The 24,700-nt window shown below is 37.9% G+C and overlaps 1 protein-coding gene across 6 annotated transcripts; it reads right to left on the reverse strand.

Moving 5' to 3' along the window:
- Positions 1-357: 357 nt before the first annotated feature.
- CTH (cystathionine gamma-lyase) lies at positions 358-24,235 on the reverse strand. Of its 6 annotated transcripts, XM_033407471.2 has the most exons (13): positions 23,619-24,226; positions 21,510-21,610; positions 20,093-20,174; positions 17,929-18,024; positions 15,333-15,442; positions 13,130-13,261; positions 9,907-9,964; positions 9,387-9,464; positions 7,647-7,799; positions 6,222-6,343; positions 4,361-4,413; positions 1,227-1,365; positions 358-933 (listed from the first exon to the last, which is right to left on the reverse strand). In XM_033407471.2, the coding sequence occupies exons 1-13, from the start codon at positions 23,692-23,694 to the stop codon at positions 907-909; spliced, it is 1,227 nt and encodes a 408-aa protein (XP_033263362.1). In that variant the 5' UTR covers positions 23,695-24,226; the 3' UTR covers positions 358-906. The 6 variants fall into 6 exon arrangements, with proteins under 6 accessions (XP_033263362.1, XP_049559271.1, XP_004280786.1 ...); XM_049703314.1 differs by lacking the exon at positions 13,130-13,261 and having other exon boundaries at positions 23,619-24,233; XM_004280738.3 differs by lacking the exon at positions 21,510-21,610 and having other exon boundaries at positions 23,619-24,220.
- Between the last annotated feature and the right edge of the window lie 465 nt (positions 24,236-24,700).

Here is a 24,700-nt window from a genome sequence, read left to right on the forward strand (position 1 = left end):
AAATGTGACTGAAAGCCTTTAGTACAAACAATTTAAAAAAATCCAATTATTTTGACTTACGACATAGTGACAATAACTTGCTGATTATGCTTCTAGCTATGAAAGTATTTCTTCCTTTAGCCTCAACAAATTTACTATTTCAGATGAAAATATAAGAAGTAATATTTCTCTATAAAAGTGGCTTTTGACCTGCCCCGTACAGATTTTATAACTAATGTGCAAACACTAAGATTTGAGCATGATAATTACACAATTGAATTTATAAAAATTAAGTGGCTGAGACCTCTAAGAGTTGGGAATTAAAAGGGCCCAGGAATACAATTTAATGCCACAGAGTACAGAAATATCACAATGGGATACATTTGATAATTAGATTTATTTTTTAAAAAAATAGTAAGTACAACCTTAAATCAGTAAAATTTCACAGACTTTTCAGATATTTGATTTTTGGCTTATGGTAATTAAGTGTAAACCATTGCTTTGAGTGCAATTTTCAACAATATACAAAATCACCCTTGATTTAAGAACATTCATTTAATAATTTAAATTCCTCAGAAAACATGAAAAATGAAATGCCATTATATTGTAAACATGATCAATATAAATCTTAAGCTTGAAAAAAAGAACACAATCCCCAATAGCAGCACAAATCTCACCTCCTTCAGAGGCAAATGTATATCCAAATTAACAAAAAGATCTTAACAGAATTGACTTGTCAATTACAATACGGGAAAGAGGAAACTTTTTAACAGGAATGATACCAGGAAGATTACAGTTGTGAAAGGTAATAAAGTCCCTTAAAATTTTCACTTGAAAACTCTGCAAAGGCTCATTAATGGTCCATTCAATTATTCAGAAGTTTTGATCTTTTTGCAGGAAGCAACCTCTAATAGCAGTTCTGGAATGCTAGTTGTGACTTGCATTTGGAGAGTGCTGTATTAACAGTGCACAAGAAAAATACGTTATTAAACCTTCAGGCAAAGACTTCACCTCCTCCAAGAATTCTTTTCTGAAGACTACATTCTTTTAAATCTGCATTTCGATTGATTTCCCTATACATTTATACACCCTGTATATTGTAATAAGAAAAGAGAAAACGTTTACAGTCCACTCTATACACATAGTGAGGCCACTCTATAAACATAGTGACCCGCCGCTCCCAAGATTAAGCGTGTGTGCATGCGCGCGCACACACACACACACACACACAAAAAAATAAAACTTACTGCTGCCTTCAAAGCTTGATCTAGATCATCCAGTAGGTCTTGTTTATCCTCTAAGCCCACAGAGAGTCGAATCAGTGTGTCACTAATTCCAAGGACTTCTCTGTCGCTCTTAGGCACTGAAGCATGGGTCATGATTGCCCTGAAAGAAAGAATGAGCAAAATTTTGATCACTATATTGTAGCAGGGGATGCATGTTTCTATCTCATAAATTGCAACTATTTTCAAAATTTTTCTACTCTAAATATCAAATGCTTCATACACCTACAATGTTTCGCAGGCAAAAAATTAAGGAATTGTGCAAATTATCATTTCTAGTCATGATTTTAAATGAACACAAAGATCTTTTATTGTTTTCATACCATCAGTAAGGTATACTTAATCGGACACTGAAGGTGCCAGTCAAACACCCCCATGCAGGAGGGGAAGACATAGCCTCCAGTGTGTGGATTTTAACACCAACCTGAATGAGGCCTTGGCCAGAAGTCATACACCCCATGACCAACCAGCTGCACTTATAAGAGGCCTCTTGGATCAAGAGCTGGTCAGAATTAATTCCATCTGGATCAAAGGATCAATCCAGAACTGGACCTTCTGAGGCAGATCAGGGAAAGACAACCTACGATCACTGGTAGCAATCACTAAGCATTAGGAATTAATTCCAACACATAACTCATGACACAGAGGCCTCAGAGGATGTTCAAGATCACGTAGCAACTCATCGTCATCGTCAGCATGGGTAAGGGTAGAGCACCTACTATGGTTCAGGCTCTATAGTAAGAATTGGGAAACCAAGAAGAATGAGATATTTTCTTTAGTAACAAAGCAGGAGCTAAAGACTATGACAATTCACAAAACAGAACAGTCTACAGCAAATACCAAAGAAGTATGGACAATAAGAACTGCCGGAGTTCAGAGGAGGGAGAATCTCTGCGGGCTGAGGCATCACGGAGGGGAGGCTTATATAGTCTTAGGGAGCGCTTAGACGTACACTGCCCCCAACATTCCACCATCCCCTTCCACCACCAGCAGAAGGAATCACTTTCTCCTATCCACTTCAGGCCCATGGAAAGAAAATCTGAGTTGTGTCCAAATTAATGAATATCTTCTTTGATCACTCTAATGAAGTTTTACATGCAAACATCCTCCTTAAAATGTTCTGCCTTTTTAGGCTCTTAATTCCTTAAAACAGAGTGAATGTGTAGAAATAAGAACTTAGGCTTCTGGGACCAATAGACTTGGGTATGATTCTCAGCCCCTCCATATACTGGCTGTGTTGGGCTTGTAAAAGTTACCTGTCCTCAGTCAATTTCCTTATCTCAGTACACTGTTATCCACATTTTACAATCGAGAAAACTGAAATTGAGAGTGGATAAGTAAGTTTTCTAAGGTCACCAAGTTAACACACGTTGTTAGGCTGGGAGACCAACCCAGTACATGTTGGCTCAGCTTCCTCCCCGCTGACTGCAATGCTGCACTGGTTGCAGCGTTGTTGGGAGACACAGAATGAGGGTGATAAAACAGACAAGCTCTGACCTAAATTTATGCTTCCACTGGCACTGGGGTTAGCGCTTAGCTGGAGCTCCTGAGGGCCAAGCAACTTTAAACCACATCCCTAAATAAATCAAGCGAGGTCTACTTTTAAGAGAGCCTTAAAGTACATTGCATTACTACGAAAAATAAACCAATTTCATATGCTGAGTGTGCCCTCTTGTGCATCCAGACTTATTAGCAAGCATTTTCCTGAAAGACTAACAAAAACCTCTATGGCTTATCTTAATTATTTGAATCATTATTTGGGCTTCATTTTTTTTTTTTAAAGATTATGAAATTGCCTGACTCTCCGCATGAACTATAAACTACTAAACCAGGGCAGGAAATGTGCCTAAATTTTAGACATTCCTCTGCACATAGTTATTTCAGAAATGTTCATGAAGGGCTTCCCTGGTGGCGCAGTGGTTGAGAGTCCGCCTGCCGATGCAGGGGACGCGGGTTCATGCCCCGGTCCGGGAAGATCCCACATGCCGCGGAGCCTGCGCGTCTGGAGCCTGTGCTCCGCAGCGGGAGAGGCCACAGCGGTGGGAGGCCCGCGTACGGCCAAAAAAAAAAAAAAAAAAAAGAAATGTTCATGAAAATTAAAACATAGAAACATACCATGCATTTAATACAGTTGAAAATTAATAGGTAATGATATTGATTTATCCCTGTAATAATTATAATATATGGTCATAGAAACGTAAAAAGAAAAACAGGATGTAGCTCAGGAATGCTTGCTGGGACAGATAATCATTAAATAATAATCATAATTTTAATTATTAATACTATTTTATGGATGAAAAGATTGAAGCACAAAGGTTAACTGGTTGATGTTCTCAAATCCAGATCAAGGCTGCTTTAAACTCTCCGCTCACAGTTTCTGACACAAAGCCTCAAGAGTAAAGTTGCTAACATATTCCTGTGTGACATTTGATTCATCAGCAAAACTTTCTGAACCGTTGTTTCCTTGTCTGTAATATAAGCTGTTGGACTCCCTGATCTTAGGCTGTTTTGTGTTCTATTATCCTCTGGTGCTTTGATAAAATTAGATGAATTGGTTGGGTCAGTTAATGAAGGGTCAGGAATACAGTTGAATTTTGGGTTTATGTCACAGATGACACAGAGCCATTTACCCCACAGAAAACAGAAAACAAACAGACTTGATGGTAACTAGCTGGGCTCTCCTCTGATAAATAAGAGTATGGAGGGTTTTTTTTTTTATCAGAAACACATTTTCAATTTCCCCTGGAGTCTTAAAATCAGCCCTTCTGGTACAAAGTCTCCAACCTCCCTTCCAGAGCAGAGTGGAGTAGAACAAGTGGCCCTGGTTCGGAGGTCAGAGAATTACTGCTGGAATCTCCTTCAGGCAAATAGGAAAAAAGCAAAATTTGGGAGGACGCAGCTTACTGTTTAGTAGCCCCCATTAGATTTTTATCAGGGTCTCCATTCTATGGAGTTAGAGTCCATTCCAACTAGATAGTGCCATGCTGCTCTTATTGCTAAATATCTTGAATGATCCCCGATTTTATCCTACTCCTTTTCCAAACAATCATTACAGCTGAAATCAAAGTTAAAATACTGAGAAAAACAGAAATACTTACGGAAGCTCAGCAAGACTTTCATATCCTCCTAAGCTCTCAGCCAGCGTAAATAGCTGTGGCAAAGAAAATATTAATATAGATCTTCTACTAAAATAAAAATACTAAAATCTAAAAATAAATGTTGTTGATAAAATGGCCTCGGGACGGGGGATGGAAAATGGTGCGATTATGAATAAACTACAAATTGGATAAAAACTTCGAGAAAAAATCAGAATAAAATCCATAACAATGATTTCACCAGACTTTTTTTTAAATTAATTAATTTATTTATTTTACTTATTTTGGCTGCATTGGGTGTTTGTTGCTGCGCCCGGGCTTTCTCTAGCTGCGGCGAGCGGGGGCTACTCTTCATTGCAGTGCACAGGCTTCTCATTGTGGTGGCTTCTCTTTCTGTGGAGCACGGGCTCTAGACACATGGGCTTCAGTAGTTGTGGCTCGCGGGCTCTAGAGCACAGGCTTAGTAGTTGTGGCGCACGGCCTTAGTTGCTCCGCGGCATGTGGTATCTTCCCAGCCTACGGCTTGAACCTGTGTCCCCTGCATTGGCAGGCAGATTCTTAACCACTGCGCCACCAGGGAAGCCCCAATTAGACATATTATGTGTTAACTTTTAAAACATTAAGTTGATCGGTAATTCCCTGGTGGCACAGTGGTTAAGACTCCACGCTCCCAATGCAGGGGGCCCAGGTTCAATCCCTGGCCAGGGAACTAGATCCCACATGCATGCCACAACTAAGAGTTCATGTGCCACAACTAAGGAGACGGTGAGCCGCAACTAAGGAGCCCACATGCTGCAACTAAGGAGCAGACAAAGATCAACTAAGGAGCCCTTGAGCCACAAGGAAGGAGCCCGCCTGCCACAACTAATAAAAGGAGCCCACGTGCCGCAACTAAGGAGCCAATGAGGCACAACTAAGGAGCCCTTGAGCTGCAACTAAGACCCAGCACAATAACATGAGCTCTAAAACCTCAGAATTATTACACTTGAGACCTAGCTCTGTGGTTACCCTTTAAATAAAAATCTCTAAATGTCTATCAAGTTATACAAACTTATTAATATGTATCACTCACTAAATTAATACATCTATTTAACCCCTTCCTAGGGAAGAAGGGAAAAAAACTTGGTTCTTGTATTTAGTGTTATAAGTGTCATAGAATTTCACAACATTTTAAAAATTCTTCTCACAACTGTGTTAAATCAAATGTGCACTACTATATTTCTGATTTTAGAAGTGGACAAATTTTAGAACCAATAGAACTTTGACTAATCCAGAAGCATCCTTTTCTTTAGATCTGTAGTATTTAAAACTCAGTCTTAAATACATTACTGCATGAGCTCAAAGTAAGCCCAAAGTATGGAGTTACACAGGCCTCTCTCCCAGGGCCCCTGAGAGCCTCCTGTCTCTGTGAACATTAGGCAAAGGCCTCCCTTCCATCACTCCAGGCAGATGCAACCTGGGTGGTGCAGGGATTAGAAAGCCATTCCTAGGCTGGATTTCAGAACAGTCTTTTGGCATTGCAGTGACCACACACTACTGCGGTTTCACATAATACTTCATTTGAAAAGACGGTTCACTTTAAATTTAAAAACCAATGGATTAGAACATTCTGTCTCTCTCAAATGGACGGCAGTGTGCAGAGTTAAATAAGTTAAGTAAGCAGATTCATATATCTGCTACTGCATCACTCTTGTTTCAAGTGATTTTCCAACCCAAAGCATTTCATGACAAAGAGGCTTGTGGGTGTGAACTCCAGGTACAACAACATTAATATGAGTCAGGCGGAAGTGAGAAATAATGACTATAATAATGTTATAAGAAGGTCTTAACGTCTACAGTTTAAAAAACTAGTTTGAAAGTTTACCTTTAGGTTCTTGAGGAAAGTCTCAGCATGTTGAAGGGAGCCCTTGATATAAAAGGTGATCATCCCTGGGCAACCTGTGCACTGACGCTTTGCCAGCTCATGCTGAGGATGAGAGGGCAGTCCTGTAGTCATAAGGTATAATGAATGTCTTATTTTAGAGTCAAACATGTAATTTCAGAACAACAACAAAATCACCATTTGCTTAAGTCAACTGCAAATAAGCCTAATAATGAGCTTTATGCCATGTTGACATCTGACCTCTTGTTCTGGTCCCTGTCTATCTCTCTAGCTTCATTTTGACCTATCTTTTCTGGTCTCTCCTTGCTCTAGCCATGCCAGCTTTCTTTACACCAGTGGCATCACACTCTTTTTCATCTTGGGACTTTTGCATATGCTGTCCCTTTAACCTGGAACATTCTCTCCACTGACTGCCCCCTTCCCTCTGTTAATTATATCCTCTGTAATTTTTTTGCTTAATGTCTGTCTTATCCACCAGACTAACTCCATGAGGAGAAAGCTATTTCTTTTATTAATAATTGGATCCTAGTTCCGAGTGCAAGGCCTGGCCCATGGTTGGCTTTAATAAACACTTATGGAAAAAATCTGAAATGTCTTGTCCATGACCTTTTAACAAATGCTACCCACTCCTCAGGGCACAGCCCAAAACTTTTCTCCCTTCCTCCATTCAAAATGCACACCAGTCAACAGCTCTATACCTAGTGTACATATTAGGGCATTTAATCTCATATGTATTTCTGCCTTGCCTTATCTAAATTCCTTAAGGGCAGGGATCAAGCCTAATTCTCCTTTACACCCAAGACTACATGGATGCACACCTCAAAAGGGTTTAAAAGAACTATTTACTTAAGACAACCACACCACAATTAAAAAGTCTGGTAAAATAAATCCAAAGAGTAACATGTAAGTCTGCTAACTCACATGAGCATTTCTAGATGTTGTAAAGGTGAAGAAATTCCAAAAAAATGTAATAGAATTTCGGGGGAGTTTTGGTACCAAGTATCAAGTCTCAATCTATATGAGATAAAAGTTAGAGCTAATGCGGAATATCAGACTGATAAGATTACCAGCAAATTACTGGAAAGTACAAGGTTGCAATCCTGGAACAGGTATACACAAACCTTCAAGCCAAAGACAGGAACATCAAATATGTAAGATTAATTTTTTAACATCCAAGCAACCACTAGACTATAGACAACTCTAGGCCAGAGATCATGTCCATCTTCTTTACCATCAGACCCACCAAAAAAGCCTGACACACAGACACACAAAAAGCTCAATAAGTGAACAACATAAAAATACATGAAAGCACCTAACTTACAAACAAATGTTACATAAACAGGATGCATAGGCTAACACTTAAAATCCTAGTGTAAGCATATGTGCTTAGAAAGCAGATTAACATACCGGGATAAATAACCTTTTCTACCCAAGGATTCGACTCCAAAAACTGAGCAACTGCCATTCCATTTTCGAAATGCTTCTCCATGCGGATTTGTAGAGTCTTCAGACCTCGATTGCAGAGGTAACAGTCAATAGGAGATGGAACTGCTCCAAGAGCTGCAAAATGAACATGTCCTGGATTAGTCTGAAGGTGAGGAGGCACCCAGAAAATCCTCTCACTGCTCTTTTTCATTATAGTGACTCTGAGAAGTTAGCTACAAAGCCCAATGTTTGAGTTTTAGTGGGAAAAATTAATATATCAAATTAGAAACATGAGAATGAAGCATAAAACATGCTTAGTGAAATGGGCTTTAAAATGAGAGGGGAGGGCTTCCCTGGTGGCACAGTGGTTAAGAATCCACCTGCCAATGCAGAGGACACGGGTTCGAGCCCTGGTCTGGGAAGATCCCACATGCTGTGGAGCAACTAAGCCCGTGAGCCACAACTACTGAGCCGGAGTTCCACAACTACTGAAGCCCACGTGCCTAGAACCCGTGCTCTGCAACAAGAGAAGCCACTGCAATTAGAAGTCCATGCACTGCTACAAAGAGTAGCCCCTGCTCACCGCAAATAGAGAAAGCCCACGCACAGCAACTAAGAGCCAACGCAGCCAAAAATAAATAAATAAATTTATTTTTAAAAAAATGAGAGGGAAAATGAATTATCCTGAAAATTAAGTACAAATACAATGATATGAACTTTTCAAATATGAGCATCAAGTCTTTTCTATGATTTTAATGAAAGGACATAGTTTAATCTTGTATTTCTTTGACAGAGTATTATAATACACAGAGAAAATAGCAGTTCAGCTCCTATTATTTCTGAGTGTTCTACCAATATTCTATTTAGCTTTTGTCTAAAGCAGCCTGTGATTTCCCATGCCTCCAGGATACGTGCCTCAATCCTTTTTTTTTTTTTTTTTTTTTTTGTAAATGAAAGGAATTTATCAAGCAATAAATTTTGGTTTCCTTCCTCAGTCCCCCCTTTTGCTACCCAACATGTATTCCCTGGAAGGGGATTTTTATTCCTAATTATGTTTGTATCTTATCTTTCTGTCAAATCACAGTGGTTAAATCAAGTCTCTTTCAATAAACCCTTCTCCATACCTGAGATAAGAAAACAATCTAAACAGAAAACAGACGTTTAGACACCTGTTGAAAAATATAAGTTTATATGTTAAGTGCCATTTAAAAGTTATCATCATTTCAGATATAAAAGGTATAGTATAAGAAAGCCATCATTCCAAATGTTTAAAAAAAAAGACAAAAGAATCCATTAAGTCATAAAACTAAAAATTCACTTGAGGGACTTCCTTGGTGGTCCAGTGGTTAAGACTCCACGCTTCCAATGCAAGGGGCACGGGTTTGATCCCTGGTCGGGGAACTAAGATCCTACGTGATGCTCGGTGGGACAGAAAAAAACAAAAATTTACTTGAGCTTTACCAAATTATGATCAAAATTAACATGGCTTTGAAAAATAACAAACCGTATCTCTTGGTCATGTTGTAAAGCCCTATTATGTTATAACTGTATTTTTATAACCCAATTTTTCTTTCCTCTAAAAAATCAGAATTTTTCCCACTATTTCTCATTTCTTCCTAAATTAGTGGAATGCTATCACTTCACAGCACTTAGTGGAAATACAAATATCAAATGTAGTCACTTTGAGAGCATAAGGGGAAATTTGGGTTTTTTAATACTTACAATTTTGTAAGAATCGGAGCCTATCATGAAGCCTCTCAGAATTAAGTGACACTAAGCCCATCACAACATCACTGTGGCCTAAAAAAAACAAAACAAAAACAAAAAACTTTAAATTAAAAACAACATATGTTTATTCCTCAGCTTATAATTTCTAAAATGTGACTTTCACTTGAAAAAACTCTGGGAAAAATCCCTATAGAATCAGTTTAAATAAACTTTAGCAAAAGTTATACCTTAAACAATAAAATTAAAATCATGTAAAAATTAAATGTTTCTTTTTAAGCTATCAGCAGGATAAAAATATGACATTTATAGTAAATTTTAATCCTCTGCTGTTAAATCATGAGCATAGTTTTGTCTGCTATAAATGAAGTCCTATATTTAATCAAAGTATTTTCTTACTTTCTACATGAGTCACAGAGAAAACCTGAATAATAGAAGTAAAGGGATAAAAGGATAAAGTCTTATGCTACTTTCATCTATTGATGGAAAAGAACATTCTAAGTGAAGACTGTCTTACCATTCATATATTTTGTTGCTGAATACATACAAATATCAGCTCCCAGAGCCAAAGGCCGCTGAAAAGAATAAAAGGTTTTTATTCCAAATGGGAAATCACTTGAAAATATGCTTCATTGTCTGCCTATTTATTATTGTAAATTCCATTCCTATTCTAACTTTTAAAAATACGCATATCTTAAAATTTCCAGGAACTCTGGTATTATCTTTCCCTTTCCTCCCTCACACCAAATAAAAATACAAAGTATTAGAACCAGTATTAAATCCAAAGGCACAAATTTTCTGGAAATAGCAGATAAACTCAGGTCAACAGGTCTTCTGAACTTGTTTCTTTAGAGCAGTTGCTAACTAGCCCCTAAATTTATTACCTTTAGCAGAGATGTTGGCATTTTATGACTCAGTAAACACGGAATAGTTGACACAAACATTTAGCAATTGTTCTGTCAAGTAAGTATAAAAGTGATTTGCTTAGGTTTTTAATCATTAAAACCTTACAATGTATGCTGTGGTTATTTATTGATTTGCCATGATCTTGACTCTTAATTACTCTTTTATTATACTAGTTTTGTCAAGTGTAAAATCACTTATAAGGAAATTTGTTTAGATTGTTTTCCCTCACTGAACTTTCCTGCAAAGTAATTCTTTAGTCTTAGATGTCTTTGTTTACGGTGAAAATTAAACTAATAATCAACTTATTCACTAAATAATGTAATATCAACATCTTTCCATTTAAATTTCCTTTAAAATAAAGTGTGTGTGTGCGTGTGTGTGCGTACGCGCGCGCGCATGTGTGTGTGTGTGTGTGTGTGTGTGTGTGTTTAACCTCCCTAGCTGGGGGCTATGGGACTTTTCATTTAGGGTTTCAAAAATAGGACATTTTAAGTGTGGTATTCCTCAAAGCACTCTCTACATATGTGTTTGCTCATCTCTAAAGTGATGAGTCAAACTAGATGTTGTGTGAGGTCTCTTCCAGTGCTAACATTCTGTAAACTCTATGGTCAAAAGGAAAAATAAAAACCAATAACTAACAACTGTTGATGCCATTATGCTCCAAGAATCATGAGTTACTTTACATAACCCAGTGAAGCACTTTACATAACCCAGTGAAGCATTGTTCAAAATACTTTACCTAACTCAATAAAATCAGTATGTTTATGACTAATTGTACAGATGGGGAAAAGGGACTAAGAAAAATAAAATAGATCACTCAGATTTAAAAAATGGTAGAGATAGGACTCAGACTACCGGAATTCAGAGGTTCTACGTGGAAACTTTATGCTTGTATGTCCATTTTGCTTTTTGTGAGACTTATAAAAGATCAAGAAGACAAAAGACAGGAAAGACAGAACATACCCACTTTTCATGAGTGTAAAATAATGAGAGGACCTTTTCAGAAGATTTGCTTTGTGGAACCAAATGTGGTTCCACATTTGGTTTGTGGTTGCCTAGGGACACTGTGATTCTGATTAATTCAACTGGAATGAATCCAGACTGAAATGAAGCAAATTGCAGTCCCTGGCATGAGGAATGTGATGTGGGCTTCAGAAAGGTGGAAAAACTGGACCTATTTTAGTGACAACAATAGGAGAAAAAGGGCCAGGCCTGATGAGTAACCTGGGCAGGCCCAGCTAAAATGATTCATGCGATCTCTTTGGGAATATACAGGTCTCATGATGACTCAGCTAGAGCAATCCTATGCTATAATAACTGCCCTACTGTAAGTGGTAGATGGGGTAAGGAGTTGGGATAAAGACTCCAAGAGTGAAAATCACCTGGGACAAATAGATGATGCCAGGAGATTTTCACTTGGAAACAGACTGCCTTACTTGATATAAGAATCAGCTGGGGCTTCCCTGGTGGCGCAGTGGTTGAGAGTCCGCCTGCTGATGCAGGGGACACGGGTTCGTGCCCCGGTCCAGGAAGATCCCACATGCCATGGAGCGGCTGGGCCCGTGAGCCATGGCCGCTGAGCCTGCGCGTCTGGAGCCTGTGCTCCGCGACAGGAGAGGCCACAACAGTGAGAGGCCCGTGTACCAAAAAAAAAAAAAAAGAATCAGCTGAAGCTATATCATGAGCCAAAGGTAGATGACACATGAAGCCATCTGAACACATTGTAGCCAGGAAATGTGTTTCAGGAAAGGAAGGTAAAACATGGTAGTGCCTTCCAAATAAAATGGAGTAAGGTGAAGAACAGCTTTGTGCAGACTCCTAGGGAGTCAGCCAACTTCAGGGACCCAGAACAGAAGCAGGGAATATAAACAATTGAGCTTGTAAACATCTGCCTAATTGAAGAGTTGGAGAAAATGAGCTCGGGTTTCAGGAGCTCTGCAGAATAAAGGTGAACTACAGGATGTGTAATAAGAATGACCACAGGATACAGACAAAAAGGAAATAGCAGGGAGATGGTAACTCCTAATAAAGAAAGGAAACAGCGTTAGGTTACTCAGAGGAAAGAAAAGGAGAACGTGTGGGGAAAAGGCAGACAACCAGTCAATTATAGAGAGATCCCAAGATGATCTACCAAAAGGAGCAAAGCAGAAAAGAAGAATCTGGAAAAATGTACAAGAAAAGAAAGAAAGGAATTGTGGATGAATGGGAGGGTTTGAGTAGGGAAGAGATGTATGTAGAGGACAGGCAGGAAAAGAGATAGTCTAAAAGGAGCACTGTAAAGGAGCTGTACTTACAGATACAAGGTGAAACATGGAGTAGAAATTCATGATACAAATAAGGTAAAGATATAGAGGGCAGGGCATGGTCTTTGAAGCACTGAGGGAAGACAAACTAGAAAGAGGGAAGACAAATGGAGAAATAATGTGTGATGTACACTGAGATGTCATTGAGTATAGCTTTTCTCTTCCTTTTATTTGAAAAGTTAGCCAGGTTTAAATATATATAAAATAATATAACTGACCTGGAACCAAAACATAAACATTGAAACCCCTACTATGTGTAAGGCACTGACATATACAATCATATAATACGGCCAGGTCTTCAGAGAGTTTACACAGAGAACTTAAAAGCTTTAATTAAGACAACATTTAAAACACACAAAGTCCCACACAACATATTAACGTAGTGTTGAAAAGATATTAACTAATGGTAGGAAAGATCCAATTTTAATTCTTTGTCTAATCAATAATTATAAGCAGATTTCATGTAATTTAATGTAAACAAGTCCTTCCTCTCCTAGTTACAGGTACCTGTGTAGTCTACTAATCATTTACCTGGAAATATGCCGACATAAAAGTGTTATCCACGACCAAAATAATGTCTCCATGTTTATGGACGGTATGTGCACAGGCTTCAATGTCAATCATCTTCAAGATAGGGTTTGTGGGAGTTTCAATCCAAACAAGCTAAAACAATTCAGTAAATGACAATAGTTTGTAAAAACACACTGCCAAACATCTATCTCATATACTGTAACCATCTGAGAGGCTACATTGGAAGACCATAGATGATGAAGTTTAAAGGTTTGAATCTGAATCCCAGCCCCATGAATTTCTAAGAAGTCATCATAGGTAAGTAACTAACCCTCTACGTTCTTCCAATTTTTTATCTATACAATAGGATTGATAATATTTACCTTATACAGTTGTTGTAAGGATCAAATGAGATAGTGTACATATAAGCAGAAAAGCATTCAAGTTAATTATTGTAATTATTTTCCATTAAAAAGAGGATGAATTCCAAAGAGATAGTTCAATGTCTGGGAATTTTGTTCTCAAAGATAAATAACATAGGTTGTCTAAGTTTACATTCTGGAATTTTCAGTAAAGAGAACTATCTCTATGACGCCAAAAATATCCTGAATAGTAACTTAACGCCAGATGCACTAGAACCTACAAAATAAGTCCCCAGAACTTGAAGAAGAGAATGGGTTTTAGAGTGAGGAAGAAAAGTGACACACACAACAGAAAACCTGGCCACAGCTCACTTAAGAGACAGTATCATATTTATCTGTCTATTCAAAAACCAAGCACAATCCAGGCACATCATGGATGTTTGATAGTTATAGAAAAGACCAAAGAAAAGAATTCTGTTTGTTAAACAAGCTGCCACTGTATTGATTGACATTATCTACAGCTTTCTTTTTAAAAGGATTAATGGTTCTTTTTTCTATGTAAATGGACAAGTGGTCTGGTTTAACTCTCTTCCTACTCTAGAGTTTTACTGTAGAAAAGACATGGTAGTTAAAATAATGCATATTCTACAAGAACAGAATTATTTAAGAACATATAAAAATTTATTTCTGGGTAAGAATTTATTATTCTCATTCATAATAAAAATTAATTAAAATAAAAATAAGTAAATAAATACAAAGTAGATTTTATGTAGACTTAAAAAATCTACTTCAAATGATGAGGCAGACATTTCAGGGGGAAAAATTATTAATTCAAGTTGGTAAAGAGGCACTATATAAAGTTCTATTGACAAGAATTAATATACACACAATATGCTTTCCTCCCTTAGAAAGACTCAGACCAGCTATTTTAATAAGAATCTTTTCTCCCAAGCAAGAAAACAAACAAAAAACAACAACAACAAAAAAAAACAAGTTCCTTTAAAAACAAGCCTTAATCACTCAAAGCTCACCCTGGTGTTAATCTTCAAAGTAACTTGTGTGAGAAAAGTTTTTCATTTTTTAGCATTCACTGCAACATAATCTTGAGTACAATTCAAACCTTTTAATCATTAGCAAAAAGCTGGAAAAGGCTGATACTTATAAAAGGCACTGGTCCTTCTTTTCCCCATGCAGAATTTCAATGAAGTCCCAAGAAAGAATATCACATATGCCATTCATTCCAGCACAAAACACCTTCCGGTGGCATACAAGCTTCCCAGGATGGAAGCTAAAGACTGCTTGTGGCTCATTCTCTGTTTCTATCATTTTGCTGAAGTATCCCTTAGAACCCTTAAAACTATGCTTAGGGTTTGGGGGCTTCCTTACAAGCTTCCTTTTCTGTAACCCAAACTCTGTGGTGACTTTTGTTACCAATACTAGCTTGGTAATGCAGTTAAGAATTGTCTGCTTTTGCTAACAAATTTTTTAACAGTCATCATGTATTGGGTACTGTAATAAGCATTTCATACGCCTTATCTCATTTAGTTCACACAATCACCTTTCAATAAGGCAGGTACAATTGTCCCCATTTTGCAAATGAAAAAAATGAGACTTTGGTTAAATAATTTGCCCATGATAATACACCAACCATGATACAGAATTAGAATTTGAATCCCACTACAGAATGCACGCACCTAACCATTATGCTATACTACACAGAAGTCAGACCTATCCTAATCTTGATGGTTTCCAATGGCTTCCAGTAAAATTTGTTATTCAGATTTAAATTATTTCCTCAAGCAAACAGAAATGATGAAAACAAAACATCACAAGGAAAACAAACAAACTGAAAACTGAGTTACCTTGGTTTCTGGAGTAATAGCTGCCTCTAACAATTTGGTTTTTGAACAATCAACAAAAGAAATCTTTAATCCAAATTCAGTTGCCACCTGCCTGAAGTACCTGTTTGTACCTGAGGCAGAAGAGAATCAGATAAAATGAAAAGAAAACTGTATTAGGAAATATTAATTCCTTAAAAGTATAAACACTTAAAAAATATAAGGAAGTGTCAATCACCAATAAAGAAACAACTAAAAGCAATTCTACTTTGTTTGAATAGTTTGACCTTCTCGTATACTAAAGAATATAAGGCTTAAATTTTAAACTAAAAATCAGAGTCAAATAAAATACACTTGATACCCACACCAAGTTGTGTGAAGCAGAAAATGTTTCTTAAAATACACAATCTCTACTCTTCAAACATGAAGTGGCATGCTTCCTGAAATATCAATATCTTTTTAAAACAATTCCTTCCTACTACTCAAATCTAAAATAAATGAACTGGGACTTCCCTGCTGGTCCAGTGGTTAAGACCCCAGGCTCCTAATACAGGGGGCCCAGGTTCGATCACTGGTCAAAGAACTAGATCCCACATGCCACAACTAAGACCCAGCGCCACTAAATAAATAAATAAATAAAATTTAAAAAAATAAAATAAATGAATCAATGCCAATGAAATATTCAAAATAAAATTTCAAACTGATTATACTTTGGTAAGAGAAAAGAATTTGTTTTTATCCTTTGTTCTTTCTCAATCTTTTTGTTATGTGGTTCTGAAAGCTTTAGTAGACAAATGAGACAATGTAAATCAAACTACTAGAGTTTTACAGTGAAAGAAGATAAATCATTCAACTTAGAATGGCTTCTTTTAAAAATACGGTTCTGGATTTGATGTATATATATGCAAATTTAAAGAAAAATTTGCTGTTATTGATAGTGAACCAAAAAAGAAAAAAAAAATTATCATCAAAGATATACTGGAGGGATTTCCCTGGTGGTGCAGTGGTTGAGAGTCTGCCTGCTGATGCAGGGGACACGGGTTCATGCCCCAGTCTGGGAGGATACCACATGCCGCAGAGCAGCTGGGTCCGTGAGCCATGGCTGCTGGGCCTGCGTGTCTGGAGCCTGTGCTCCGCAATGGGAAAGGCCTCAACAGTGAGAGGCCTGCGTACCGCAAAAAAAAAAAAAAAAAAGATATACTGGAGGGACTTCCCTGGTGGTGCAGTGGTTAAGAATCTGCCTGCCAATGCAGGGGACAAGGGTTTGATTCCTGGTCTGGGAAGATCCCACATGCTGTGGAGAAAGTAAGCCCATGCGCCGCAACTACTGAGCCTGTGCTCTAGAGCCTGCGTGGTTCAACTACTGAAGCCTGTGCACCTAGAGCCCGTGTTCTGCAACAAGAAGCCACGGCAGTGAGAAGCCCGCGCACAGCAACAGAGAATAGTCCCTGCTCTCCTCAACTAGAGAAAGCCCACAGGCAGCAACGAAGACCCAATGCAGCCAATAAATAAATAAATATTTATTTTTTAAAAAAAGATATACTGGACTTTTGGTAGACTGATCCTAGGTAATATAAGATAGAAAAAGAATGTAAAGAATTGTTAAAAAATCAACAGCAATTTTCAAGATTTTGTACCTATGTTTACCAAAAGGTTTTTATAATACATTATAATAGTAAGGAAAATTTTGATTTTCCTATAATTTCAATTCATCAGACTATCATAGGGTACTATGATAAAATATAAAGCATTTTGCAAATTTCTGAGAGGGATAAAATGATTACTAAGAGTAAGTCTCTTCCTTCAAAGAACTTACAGATTTAACTTTTTGTTCAAATAGGAGATAGATAAAATGATAATAATATTCCATAAATCACATTTTAATTATTTGGAAGCATTTGGTATATATGTATAATATACTTACAAAATTTTTTGCTGTTGTTTTGAACACAAAAATCAGTCTTACTTAAAGGTAAGGGCAACTTGTCTTCCTTACCTTCCCACTTACCACTTTATATAACTAGCATTTAAACAATTTGGAATGAAAGTTCTTAAATTTGTATCCATGGATAGGTTTCAAGGGGTAAGGGTCCTTGGAGAGGAGCCTTATCATTTTAAAATTAAAATGATAAACGTTGGGTATAGTCTTAAGTACATTTTTTGGAAAGAGGTCTATAGCTTTCAACAGCTTTTCAGAAGCTTCCCTAAAAAAGAAACGCAGGGGATGGGGTGGTTAAGGGTTGGGTAGAGTTAAGCCCTTTGAGAATGACTTGGGTTATAGACCATCTTCACTGGAGGTAAAAATTCTTAATTACACTAGAACACTCCCTCTTTAAACACTATCTTCTCTAGAGTAGAATATATCTGGGATAAGCTCATTCCAGCTGCTTAAATAAAATTATTATTAAACAATCTCTCTTATAAGCAAGTTCTGGAGCATAGACCCTAAGTGTTTATGCTCCTCCTTTATCAAGTGTGAACAAGCATAGAGTTGTTCATCATATTTTTAAAAGATAATCAATAGTCAATAATCCTGGTAGCACTGTTAATATAATTCAGGACCCATTTTATTGTCTTTCAAATATCAGCTGAAACAACATGAATGAGAGAGGTCACCTACCTCCATACACATCATCCATACAAATAATTTGGTCTCCTGCTTTTAAGAGATGGGTAACAGTCACAGTGGCTGCTAAACCTGAAGCAAAGGCCAAACCTAAGGTAAAAACCAAGTTAGAGTAAACCAAAATGTCAGAACTATAGGTTAAAAACACCTACAGTATTTAGTTGCATTACTTTATATCCCTCTCTCTGCTGACTGAAAGACAACCGTCACTACTGAGTCACCAGAAATCCCCTGATTAATACCATTATAAAATCCCCCTTTCTATTTCAAAAATAAAATATCTTTAAAATAAAAATACTTAATTCTGCTCTGGTTATAACATTTCTCTGAAAAGCTTCAAAGAAATAATCCTTTACAAAATTCGGAGACAAAAGACCAATTGCCAATTAAATTACACTTTAAAAGTATCAAACTCTAAAGAAATTTCAAACTTGAGGAATAGAGCTAAGATATGATTCATCCATTAACTATATGGATATGCAGTTGAGAAAATATTTTAACAAAACTCACAATCAGACCTGATAAATTTAATAAATTTTATTTTTTTAAATTTTTTAATGTGGATTCTCTTTAAACACATGTGATCCTGAATCTCATATTGAACAAAAATAGTGAAAATGAATAATAAAAAAATAACTGGCATTGTACACATTAAACACTGTAAAGAAAAATATCCTGATAAAATATCAGTGTATCACCTTGATGATAAAAATCACTTGTGACCAGTAGATGGGATATCCAATTAACTTGGAAAATGTAATTTTTGCAAAGTTTTTTCAGAAAAGTTGAGGTTGACATTGCAGTTCTCTACTAAGCAGATCTGTGGTCCAACAATGAATTCATACAGAAAGCTAACATTTAAATCCCATTCAAAACAACCGTGTTTTCTTTTTTTTATTTTTCATTTTAACATCTTTATTGGAGTATAATTGCTTTACAATGGTATGTTAGTTTCAACTTCACAACAAAATGAATCAGTTATATATATATACATATATTCCCATATCTCTTCCCGCTTGCGTCTCCCTCCCTCCCACCCTCCCTATCCCACCCCTCCAGGCGGTCACATAGCACCAAGCTGATCTCCCTCTGCTATGCGGCTGCTTCCCACTAGCTATCTACCTTACGTTTGGTAGTGTATATATGTCCATGCCTCTCTCTCGCTTTGTCACAGCTTACCCTTCCCCCTCCCCATATCCTCAAGTCCATTCTCTAGTAGGTCTGTGTCTTTATTCCTGTCTTACCCCTAGGTTCTTCATGACATTTTTTTTTCTTAAATTCCATATATATGTGTTAGCATACGGTATTTGTCTCTCTCTTTCTGACTTACTTCACTCTGTATGACCTAGAGTCTGTCATACAACCGTGTTTTCTGAAGCCCACCTGAAAAAAGTGTCTGGCATATGAACCCTCAGCCTTTATAATTTCTGTGGGAAATAATATTCCCCACACATTACTAAATTTAAGAAATTTAGTGTTTAAAAAACTCCCCCTCTCATCCAAAACAAAAGAAACTCCCCCAATCCCAAACAAACACCAAAGCTCATATGAACATTTCTGATTCCTACACTCTTGCTATGAGAAAACTCCTAAGACTCTCCTTTTTTAAATTCACGATTCTGCCCTCATTTAGTATCATTTGTATAAAAAGTACAAAGATGATTTAACAGCCGTCCACTCCCTTCACGGAAGAAATTCAAGTTTTGAGGAGTTAATCCCTAATCTCCCAAAGCACAGTATCAAGGGTACCTGGCTATTGCAAATGTTCCTTGGTGCTACTCTCAGGCACAAAATAGCAGGTGAATGAACCAGAGTATAAGAAAGCTTATATTCTCATAGGTGGTATTATAAAACTTAGTTAATTTGTATCTATTTATACTGACAGCTTCAGACGAAGAGTACGTTTACATGAATTCTAAGTGGCAAATTCTGCCATTTTGCCTCTCTTCATATTTATTTTCACCTTATAATTACACATATACATATGAAGTCAGCTGTGGGACCTCAAGCAAATAATTCAATGTCATAAAAAAATAAGAGTTTTGAACTAGCTAATCCTTATTTCTTTCCAGTTCTACATTCTGTACCTCTGTAATTTTTTCTATACAAATAAGAATGGATTCTAGATTTTACAAACTTTGAAATGAAAATCACTTACTGTACTTAGCCCCATCCAGTGCTGCCACTGCTTTTTCCAAGCAATTCCTGGTGGGATTTCCAGAACGGCTGTACTCAAAACCCTGAAGGAAAGAAGTTAGAGTTCATCCTAAGAGATTTAAATTTATTATCAGGGTCTTATCATAGACATTTCCTCAACTACAGGTCCATCCTGCCATGCCTTTCTGTTATTTATCTATTACATGTCTTGCCATTAGACAGAAGCATCACTGTTGTGGCCGTAGTGGTATGGAGAGACCCTGAAGTCAGCCAAACTGGGTTAGAATTCTGTGTCTGCCACTTACGAGCTACATGCCAATAGGTTAATTACTTAATATTTCCCAGAGTCAATCTCCATACCTTTAAAATGGGAATAAAATACAGATATCTACTTCATAAAATTGATGTGAAGATAAAATGAGATAAGTTCTCTGCATGATGCCTGGCATGTGCTAACCACTAGATAAATGGTGGTTTTTATGTTACAGTCACCTCTACCCATTAATCTAGGGATATTAGGAAACAGGAACCACCTGAACCAACAGAGTAAACCTATTTCTAACCTGCACTTCATTTCCTAAAAAATAAGTGTTGTGAGCTCTGTTTAGCATCCAACAGGAAGCTATGAACAGATCTTACAAATGCTCGAAGTTCAGATCTTAGCTCTACAAAAGCAACTCAAAAAAGAGAGTAATTCTCGGCAAAACAGCTCTATACAACCCCTTTTTAAATTTTGCATTATATTCCTTTTACATGTATGACACTATACTACCTGAATTCATCCAGTCATTTTATTTGATTTATTTAGTTTTATTGAGGTATAGTTGATGTACAATATTACATAAGTTTCATGTGTACAGCATAATGATTCACAATTTTTAGAGGTTATATTCCATTTGTAGTCATTATAAAATATTGGCTATATTCCCTGTGCCGTACTATATATTCTTGTAGCTTATTTATTTCATATAGTAGTTTGTACCTCTTAATCCCCTACCTTAACCTCCCTCCCCCCTTCCCTCTCCCCACTAGTAACCACTAGTTTGTTCTCTGTATCCGTGAGTCTGTTTTTTTGTTGTTGTTGTTATATTCACTAGTTACTTTTATTTCTTAGATTCCACATATAAGTGATATCATACAGTATTTGTCAGTCTCTGTCTGTATCCAGTCATTTTATTTAATCCTCACAATCTGCTCTAAAGAAAGTAAAGCCAAATGTTACAGGGAATGTCAGTGCCAGAATTCAAAGCCAGGACTTAAACACTCACTAAAAATCCTATACATACTTTTCTCCTCCTGCCCCACATGGCACATAACAAAACACAACCACTCTTTACACCTGTTTCTGATTCAGGAGCTCCCAGTATTAGAGATAGATATAGATGTGGCTATAGATATAGATATTTAAGTTTTGTTGCCTTTTTTGTCTCCTTGTTTTTGACAAACTGAGTAGACATTTTATAGGGCTCCAGGATATCCTCATTACTGGCCACCATCACCTCCTTGATGTGACCTGCAGCTGTACTCCAGACAGAAAAAAAAGTTTAGATTCATGTGGCTATTGCCATGGAAAGGTAGTCCATGTCTCCCTAAATATTCACTGCAGAGATTTAACTTTGTGGTTGGGGAGGGGGGTGGGGGGAGAAGCATATTTCAGTGCCAATTCTCACGCTCATTCATTCAATGACTTTCCAGATGGAAGTGGAGAATTAGATGCTTCTCATTCAGCTCCTCAAATTCTCTTTAGTGCTCTTAACTGACATTTTAAAGATATTAAGAGGAGTTTGTGGATTTTACCACCCCTGCTGCCTCTCTGAAAACATTTAATTGTTAATATCACAGCTAAATTATTAACTTTTGCACTAAATGCTAAAGCTTGGGCAGCTACACATTCACAAAGCCCTACACGAGGAAGAAACTTGGAAGACAGGTTGTGTACACAATTTGATTACAAAATATAGTAGCTAGAAGTATCCTAAACCAGTTGTAGAAATGCCCTTAGAACTCTACTTCACAAAACAAAGGGCCACGTCTAAAAGAATTTTCCTCAACTTATATAACATAACACACTAAAGAGGTGTTTGAAGTATAATCAAGGTTTTGGATCTACAAAGTGTATTCAATTACAGTTGACACTTGAACAACTCCTGGGTTAGGGCACCGACCCCCTGCTCAGTGGAAAATCCATGTACAACTTATAGTCAGCCCTCCATATCCGAGATTCCTCCATATCTGTGGTTTATGTCCCCAGATTCAACCAATTGCAGATTATTCAGCACTGTAGTATTTACTATTGAAAAAAATCAACATATAAGTGGACCTGCACAGTTCAAACCCCTGTTGTTCAAGGGTCAACTGTAATTTCTTCTGGACCTCAGCAACTTTTAAATACTCCAAGATCCATCACGTATGCTATCAAAAAAGGAAAAGCTATGTAATGAACACAGAGGCCTATCTCATCTATGACTCTGGGTAGGTTCCTTTTCTATAAAAAGTACATAACACCTGTCTTGCTCTCTAACCTGGTTGTTGTCCAGATCAAACAGAAAAAGTGCAAATATGAACACCATGAAATAGCAAACTACTGAGCAGTTATAATGTACAATGCAGCTTAACATACATATCAACAACTTATGTGGTAGGTACTATTATTAACCCATTTATACAGGATCAACCTGAGGCTTAAGGTAAGTCAAGTAACTTGCTCAAGACCAACTGGCTAAAAAGAGGTGGTGTCAGAATTCAAACCTAGGTCCTCTGACTACATGATTTAAGCTCTTAATTACTAAACCACAATGATGCAATGGGTTAGATTATTGCTAGCATTACTGTAGTATAGCACAGGATAGACTAATGCCCAAGAGTGGGTGGGGTTCCAGAGCAGCACTGCATTGGAATCCCGGCTCTACTGCTTACTAGCCATGTGGCCTTTGCATTGATACTTATCCCCAAACCTCAGGTTTTTCATGAGGGAAATAAGAACCTAGTTCATACTAGAATTGCTGTAAGGATTATCTGAGGCAATATATGTAATACACATGATAGAATGTAACTATGAATCTGGCTCAATGGCTATTAATAACTACTGGAATAATATTGGGAGTTAATAGCTACTGGGAATAATCTTGATTCCAGGTGAGTTATGAGACTCTTAATTTTTTTCTTAGTTGACTCCTTACTATATCTTTACAATTTTTGTTGCTAAAGGTAACTTAAGGAAGTTATGACACTCAGTTTTGAACTGCAAATTTGCCAAAATCACATGAATATCAGTCCAAATCTATAGGGCATGTTGGACAAACTGTTCCTTCCAGTCCTGCTTATCAAAAGAAATGCTTATCAAAAGAAATATGATCATTGAACCATTCAATACAAAGCTTTATTACAAGGAGGTTTACAGGTGTAGCAAACATCATTCCTGATATACACAAATTAAACCTCACAAATTACTTGCGTGCCTTCTTAATTTATAAGCCATCTCTCTTTTACCGCCCAACACTGGACCGCCCCAGACAGACCCAGCTCACCAAGTGCCGGCCAGGAGCCCCTTGCTTGAACGTGGTGGACAGTGAGATGGGAGGCACTACAGCGTGGGAAGTCCATTGCTCTGGTTCCTGGCCCACATGGATGGCCTGCGTAGCGAAATGTTGGAACCTAGGCAGGAAACCGTGTGGGGAGGCGTCTTTTTCCTGCATGCTGATCTGCGAAGGAAGGTGAGAGTTAAAGGGCAAGGAAGATAAAACTGTGAAACTGGTGAGTCGGGGCTTGAAAAAGACACCGAAGAATTAGGCGAAAGAGAGGGAAAGGTATGCCCAGCAGGGTGACCAGCGGCGAGCGCACAAAAGCCGGACTGTAGCTGAGACTCTATTAGCGGGCCGGGAGCTTTGCTTCACCTCGGGGCGGAACCACCGCGACCCAATGAGCGCAGGCCCCTACGCGGTCCCTGCTCCTCATTGGCCGGCAGCGGAGGCGTCGCCCGGAGCGTCGCCGCCAACCCTCTGGCACAGGACTTGGAGTGAAGCCGGGGTCCCTGGGCCCCTTGGTTGGTCCCTGCTGGTGAAATTCCTGAGTCCCGGCCCAAGGGAAGCTTCATTGCTGGCTCCTGTGAGCCACCCAGGCGTCTGTGTGACCTCAGACCGGAGGTTCGCCAGAGATGTGCAAATAAACTGCCTTGACACTGAAACCGAGTAACCTGTAAACAGGCCACGCAAATATCCTCCTCTTACCGTAGCCCTTGCCCCAGCCCCTCCCACCTCCACCAACCGCCCTTTGTCCTGAGGGCGGTTCTGACGGACGAAGCGACAAAGTGGAGATCGGTGACGAAAACGGTGGCCCAAGCTGCCAAATGTGCAGCTTGGATTCTCATTAACTGAGGGCAGCCTGCCTTTGAAACAACGCTGAACTCTGTAATGACCCAGTAATTATGTTGATTGAAACAGGAGTGAGGGTCATATTTTTCTTAGGTAATAGTAGAGCTACTGTGATAAGGATCTCTAAGCAGGATTCCGGCAGCTTCCTAAGAGCTATTCAAACGACTTTTTTCAAGCATCATTATCTTCTTTTGAAGTACCCAGAGAGACTCTCCCTGATGAAAAAATATATATATATA

This window comes from Orcinus orca, chromosome 1 (assembly GCF_937001465.1).
Source record: "Orcinus orca chromosome 1, mOrcOrc1.1, whole genome shotgun sequence".
Lineage (NCBI taxonomy): Eukaryota > Metazoa > Chordata > Mammalia > Artiodactyla > Delphinidae > Orcinus > Orcinus orca.